The 7,128-nt window shown below is 38.7% G+C and overlaps 1 protein-coding gene across 1 annotated transcript; it reads left to right on the top strand.

Annotated features, from left to right (window-relative positions):
* Positions 1-4,692: 4,692 nt before the first annotated feature.
* LOC6635710 (uncharacterized) lies at positions 4,693-6,875 on the top strand. The gene is made up of 2 exons (XM_002059223.4): positions 4,693-5,016; positions 5,752-6,875. The coding sequence occupies exons 1-2, from the start codon at positions 4,723-4,725 to the stop codon at positions 6,520-6,522; spliced, it is 1,065 nt and encodes a 354-aa protein (XP_002059259.1). The 5' UTR covers positions 4,693-4,722; the 3' UTR covers positions 6,523-6,875.
* The last annotated feature ends 253 nt before the right edge of the window (positions 6,876-7,128 follow it).

Genomic DNA, 7,128 nt, shown 5'->3' on the forward strand with positions numbered 1-7,128 from the left:
GTGGCCTCCTCAAGTGGCGGACGTCGCTGCTGCTGTCGGCGTCAGCGTCGCTGTCGCTGTCGCTGTTCAACGCTGAGCGCACGCACACTTGTGCGTTGGAATTTTGCGCGTTTAACGTTAACAATTTATTTGCATTTTTAATTTTCATGTGTTCCTGTGCATGCTCATGCATATGCATGTGTGTGTGTGTGTGTTTGTGTGTGTGTGTGCGAGAGCTGGTCACACTGCGCTGCAAAGCTGCACAGATTGAGATTCCGCATGTGTCCACTTGGCTTCTATTTTAGGTCTAACTTGTTGCATGGCCAGTTGGCCAGTTGACCAGCAGACGGCTGCCGACGGCCGGCGGCATCGTTGTAATTCAAGTTAGCTACAAAAATAGAATCTTAATTTATTGTTGCTTGTTGCCCCTCCCCCCTCCCCATACATGGACATATCATTTTCATTTTTCATGGTGGCGTCGTTGTCTATACTTATTGCCCTCCTTAGTCCCATGTCCATGTCCATATCCATCCGACTGACTGAAAAAAAAAAAAACGTTTACAAGCCCCTTTTTTAAACGAAAGTGAAATGTATTTGTTGCCGACGTTGTTGTTGTGCGGCATTCTAGTATACTTGGCATTTAAGTACAGTATACATTCGCTAGGGTGAACTACAGAAAAAAGCTTTTAACGTTTTATAAGCGACAAGCTGAATAGCAGTTAGAGCTTTAAGCTTTCGAGTTAATATCATTCAAGCGAGGTACAGTAAACATTCACTAGGGTGAACTACAAATAAAAGAACAAGCGAAAAGCTCAATAGAATTAAAGGCTTAAAGGATTAAAGTTTACTAATTTATTAAAGCTAGCTCGAGGAACACTTAAAGCTACATACTAGATAGTTGCGTAAAGCCGCAAGGGTGAACTATAAATAAAAGCTTTCAAAGTTTGACAAGCCAAAATTTCAATAGGAGTTAGAGCTCCAAGATTTCAAGTTATGTCGAAGCGAACTTAAAGCTTTCAATTTTTGACAATAGGAGTTATAAATAGGAGTTATTAATAGGAGTTATAAACGCAAGCTCGAAGAGAGCTTTACTTTTAAAGACTTTCACAGTTTTCGGCTTTAATAAAAAAGCTAAATTGTGCAATGCTCGATTTTATATAGAGTTAAATATAAAAGGCTTAAACTGAAGTGGAAGAATTGTAAGTAAAGCTTAAAGCTCTTGAATGTACTAAAAGATTTTTGGTAAGGCCAAAAGCTTCTGAGTTAAAGACTGTCAAATTAATAGATATTTGAGATAATATTAATTAGAACGTGTGTAAAATACTGAAGAGCTTTAAGGCTTGAGCCAGTTTTCATAGCCCAACTTAAAGCTAAGTATTAGTGCTTTAATACATAATTTGTTTAAAATAAGACTAATATTTGTGAACAATTTTTTAATTATTATTTTATTGAAATATAAAAGCACTTTTCAGTGAAAGCTTAAAGTTTAACATTTACTATCTGCTCTCTTCATGGAAGTGCGATACCTAAATTTGTCTTCTACTTTGGTTCAACAATGCGAGTGCTGCCTGTTTGCCAGCTAGCACTATATTTAGAAACTGCAGCTATGTGCCACAATTGCTAAGCAGAGCTTGCGCCTGGACGTGGTCTCGGAGGGGTTCACTGAGTGGGGGGCGGGGCGGTCTATCGGAGGGTTGACTGAGAGGGGGGAAGGGGACTGCTGTTAATTATGGAGCCGCGCCGGTTGATTTGGTATGCAGCATGATTCATGTAATTTATAAGTCTCAAACTGAAATAGATGCTAGCTACAGTGGGCCAACCTTAAGGCGAACCGACTAATTCGTCTAATTCCGGCCGACTTCCTGTGGAATTTCCTAATTAAAAAATGTGTTGAGCTTATTTTTAAATCACATTTCTTATTTGAAATTTGAGCTGTGACAAAGTATTTCAAATGTTGCTAATAATTTACAAACTAATGCTAATGAGAAGACAAACAACATTTATTTATTAAAGCTGCGGCTTGATTGCGCGCAGCGACAGACATTAAAAGCGATTTAAACAAATAAAATGTAAATAAGAAACGTGTTTTCGAATATACAAAAAATACCCCCGCCAGGTGGAACGTCACGTGAAGCTAACGCAGGTTAGCTAGGGGGTACGATGGTGGGATGCGGGGGTAGAGGGGAAAGGTTATTGTTGTTATTGCTGGTGACTCAGCGAGGCAGTTGCCCCAAAGCGATGCCAATTCAAAGCAACAGCAAATGCCAAAATAAAAGAGAAACACACAAAAAAAGAAAGAAACAAAGCTACAAACGAAGTTCAAATACCCTTGCAGATGTTTTTGTTAGACAAAGACTCTTTTGTTCCGAACGAAACTATACGATATAGTTAAATATCGTCAAGAGAAATATATATTGGTAACATAGTAGAAGTTGTACCAACTATGGATTCAGGCATCTTATAAGGGTGAAAAACAACATAGACCCTATTTTCTAGATGGAGAGTTTGTGATAAAAAGTCTACTGACTGGGGATTACTGGAGATCTTAAAGTTATTCGATGAAAAGATGTTAGGAATCAACATGATATAGTCTTCAGATGCAAATGTGTATCTTATATGTAAGGGCACTATATAACAGAACAGTCTGATGTAAAGATTAGACTTATATATTAGGGAACTAAATAATATAGTGATAGTAATATAGTTATATGATATAATATATATATATAGTGGTTCGATGAAAAGATTTTACTTTAATGTTCGGAGATCCGATGAAATGCTTTGACATATGTTTGAGCCTGGGATCTATATGATATAGGAATCCAATGAAAGTATGCATCTTATATGTCAGAGAACTATATAATAAAGTAGTCCAATGAAAAGATTTTACTTTTCTGTTAGGGAACTGTATAATATGCAGAGAGATATGCTAGCTCTTTAATGCTGAGTAGGATTTGAGTATACGAAAAGACCATTATTAATTTGTTCATATCATAAAAAGCTAGGATCAAAGTCGTTTATTTCACTGGAAGCTATTAGTCATTGTTAATACAAATAAAAGTTCTAATGCATAAGAGCTGAAGTGTAGGTCATATAAGAGAAGTTTCCCAAGTATATCTTGAAAGTTTTAGTCAATTATTCCTATGGGAGCTTTAGAGCTTTCAGATATAAATATATAAAGTTTGGAAACTTGTTTCATAAAGATAGCTTCACGGATCGCCCAGTTAAGATAGATAGGTAAATTGATGGATAGCTAAAAACCGGCTAAAGCAACTTCGCTCTGAAATCTAATCGGAAAAATAAAAACTTACAAAATGCTAACTTTTACGGGAAATACAATATTATAATAACCTCTGGAAGAGTTCTATGAATTGACAAACCTATAATACCCTTTGCCAGGGTATTTTGAAGGCGATGCCCTTGACCATGTTGTGACAGCCGCAGGCCCGATTACCGTTAACAGAGCTCTGCAACTGCAAAACAATTCAAACTAATCGCCAGACTTTACCTTTACCTGGGCAATAACTGAGTTGTTTTTGTTTTTTTGTTTTTTTTTTGTTTTTTGTGCGTGTTGATTGAGTCTGATGCAAATGAGCAGATGTTTTTTTTTTTTTTTCATTTTCATTTTCTAACTGTATTACAGGCCTTATGTATTGGGTTTTGGGCTGGAAATGTGACCCGGCTTGGGCTATACGCATTTACCTGGCACGTTTCACAAGTCGCTTTTCTTCCTTCTTCTTGCTCTTCTTGTTTGTTTACGAAACTGCGCAGAAAGCAAAATGGCATATTCGAAAATTCAATTTGAATTTTGTTGTTTGAAAAATACCCTATAAAGTTGTGGTTCGTTGGATGTGCAGGACTAATAGATACCCTATAATATTGTGAATTATGAGATGTAGAGGCTTTAAAAAATACCCTATAACATTGTGACTTATTAGATGTACAGGATTGCGAAATACCCTTTAATATTGTGAATTATTAGATGTACGGGATTGAGAAATACCCTATAATATTGTGAATTATTAGATGTGGAGCCTTTGAAAATACCCTATAATATTGTGCATTATTAGAACTACAGGATTTCGAAATACCCTATAATATTGTGCATTATTAGATGTACAGGATTGCGAAATACCCTTTAATATTGCGCATTATCAGAAGTACCGGACTAATAGATACGCTATAATATTGTGCATTATTAGATGTATAGGCTTGGAAAATATCCTATATTATTGTAAACTATTAGATATAGGGGATTGATAAATACCCTATAATATTGTGCATTATTAGAAGTACAGGACTAATAGATACCCTATAATAATAAGATGTACAGGATTGCGAAATACCCTATAATATTGTGCAACATAAGATGAACACGGCTGCGAAATACCCTATATACAGAACCATTGATATGCTCAGGATCTCTAGAAATTATTTGTAAGTCTTCTTGTCATTTACTCATAAGAATGCAATTTTATAATACACCCGTTACCGTCTATTGTATGCTTACGGGGTATGCACATGCAACACGAGAAGGTTCGAGCACGATCTTAACTGCTTGAAAGATCTCTCGAACTTGTCGTAAATCGAACAGCAGCAGGCACGACTCGATATGTCAATTGTATCTAGATATGAAACACAATGCTTTCTTTAAACTGTCTGTTTGCTGGTCTAGCAAAATTTTGGGTTTAGTAATATCTCATACACTGAATACATATACACGTACACAGACACAGACACGGAATGCCCTATCTTTATGGGATCGCTGACACCAAGTTCCTGGTCGGGAAGGGCATTCTCAAGAAGAAGACTAAGCAGAACGAATATCCGCCCATCAAGTTCCGCAACCATCCCCAGAACGCGGGTCACGTGAAATTTGATCGGAATGCCTGGCCCATTCAGTTTCGGGTCCAGCCCGATTCCCTTGTCGAGCTGTGCGTAAATGTTGTCGACAAATTGCCCCTGCCATCGGTTTATGAATGGAACGACATGGACATTCGGCGCTGGATCAAAAGCTATGGCTACCCGCAGTATATGGTGAGATCCCGGAACACCCGATAAGGGCAGTATGGAAATTTTAACATTCCATTCCATTCCGAGAATATATCTCTTCCAAAACAATAGCCAAAACTCACTTGCTCATAATTTGATTCGATAAGCTCTGGTTCGAAAGTCTTTAAAATATTACACTAGGTTTTATTCTCGTAACATCATTTCGAGTAGACGTAAATTTCCCAATGAGCATATAGTATTTTTTATATTTTCTTTTTTCTTTTTTAAATATTATTAGGTAAGCAATGCATATGCTTTTGTTTCCATTATGGAGTTAGTTTTTTTTTTTAAATATCGATTTGCAGAAATTTTTTCTTTAGCATAACTCGAGGATTATAAGAGCTATATACACCAGATTTGGTATGAAGCCATATATTATACACTGTTTCATTTTTTTGGAAAACTAAACCATATCGTGAAGGGAATTTTCTTTTCTACTCATCATAACTCGAGGTTCTAAGGGCTGTATATAGCTATAAACATATCATTTCCAATCAGCAAAACTCGAGAATTGTAAGAGCTATAGACACCAGATTTGGTATGGTGAGATATAGATATATATATACTCTATAAAAAATAAAACATATCATGATCAGGTATAGGAAATTTTCTTTCCAACTCAGCATAACTCGAGGATTGTAATAGCTATAGACACCAGATTTGCTATAGCTATATATATATCAATATTAAGTATAGAAAATTTTCTTACCAACTCCATAGAACACGTTCCGCGTGAACATGATCTGGGGCAGAAAGTTGCTGCTGCTGGACGCTGATGCTTTGGCGGCGATGAATATCAAGGACTTTGAGCACATCAAGCATATAACGTACGGGATACGAATGTTGTTTCACTTCGAGCTGGCGAAATTCTCGCGCAGCATCTCGCTGCCGGACGAGAATCCCAACGAGCTGTATTTGCTGTGGCACACGCAGACCGGCCTCAACTATGATGCAGTGCGTCGCTCGGATCTGTACAGGCGCATGCAGCTGATACGGGAGCGTGCGCTCAATCTGGACCATTGGGACATGCTCGAGATGTGGCTGCGTCGGGAGCGTGAGCGCAAATACACGGAACTGATTGCCCTCGTGCCGCGCCGCAATATGTATCGCTGTCCCCAGAGGGCGACAGAGGTCGCCTCCGAGACGGAGTCGCTGACCATCGAGGATCCGATCTGTCATGTCTGTATACCGCCCTGCGAGTGCGAATGGCGCGAACGGGATACACGGCTGCCGTGGCGCATCAAATGCATCAAGCCGTCGACGATAGCGTTGCCGGCGACGCACAGCAAATGGATCGCCCATCAGAACACGTGCGTCCATTGCATACCGCCATGCGAGTGCCGCTGGCCGTCCCGTTATTATCTGACCGGCACGGTTATCAGGTGCCTGCAGCACAGTTTTCCCGAAAAGTTTGCGCCCATTTTCGATGAGCGCATCACGACGGTGGTGCGGCCCAGTCTGGTGGAACGTTGGACGCGCTTCTCGATTTGACACCGAATGCCGCATGCCGCGTACCGAATGCCGAATACCGAGTACTTCGAGTACTTTGCACGCTTCTCATGGAGTATTCGAGTACTTTGTGCACCTCGCATCGAGTATTCGAGTACTTAGAGCACTACACATGGACTATTCGAGTGTTTTGTACAGTTCACATAGAATTCTTTTGATTGTAGCTCACGTTGACTTGTCACATTTACTTCGCCAAACATCAATAAAAGTAACTTTAATTGGAAGAAAGCCCTTAAACTGCATCGATTGTATCCGGATAATTGGCGCTGACAAATCGAATTGATATCTACACGTGTGCGCCCATATGTAGGTTAGTCTAGCAGCAAGCTGGCCGAGCGCAACGACTATGCGATACCCTCTAAGCCCTAGAGCTTGTTTATTTTGTTCTACATTCTACGAAAATATTATTTTTGGATTTATATGTTTATAAAATATATATATGTATATATATAATCTATTTTTGGAAAACAATCTATTGAATACTAATAAAACAAAATAATAATGTGCCTATTTAAATAGAAATTCTAAAGTTCAATAGCATCTGCCGCCCATTTGAGAGCCCCAACAACAAATGAAACTAACGCTATC

Source organism: Drosophila virilis, chromosome 4 (genome assembly GCF_030788295.1).
Source record: "Drosophila virilis strain 15010-1051.87 chromosome 4, Dvir_AGI_RSII-ME, whole genome shotgun sequence".
Classification (NCBI taxonomy): domain Eukaryota; kingdom Metazoa; phylum Arthropoda; class Insecta; order Diptera; family Drosophilidae; genus Drosophila; species Drosophila virilis.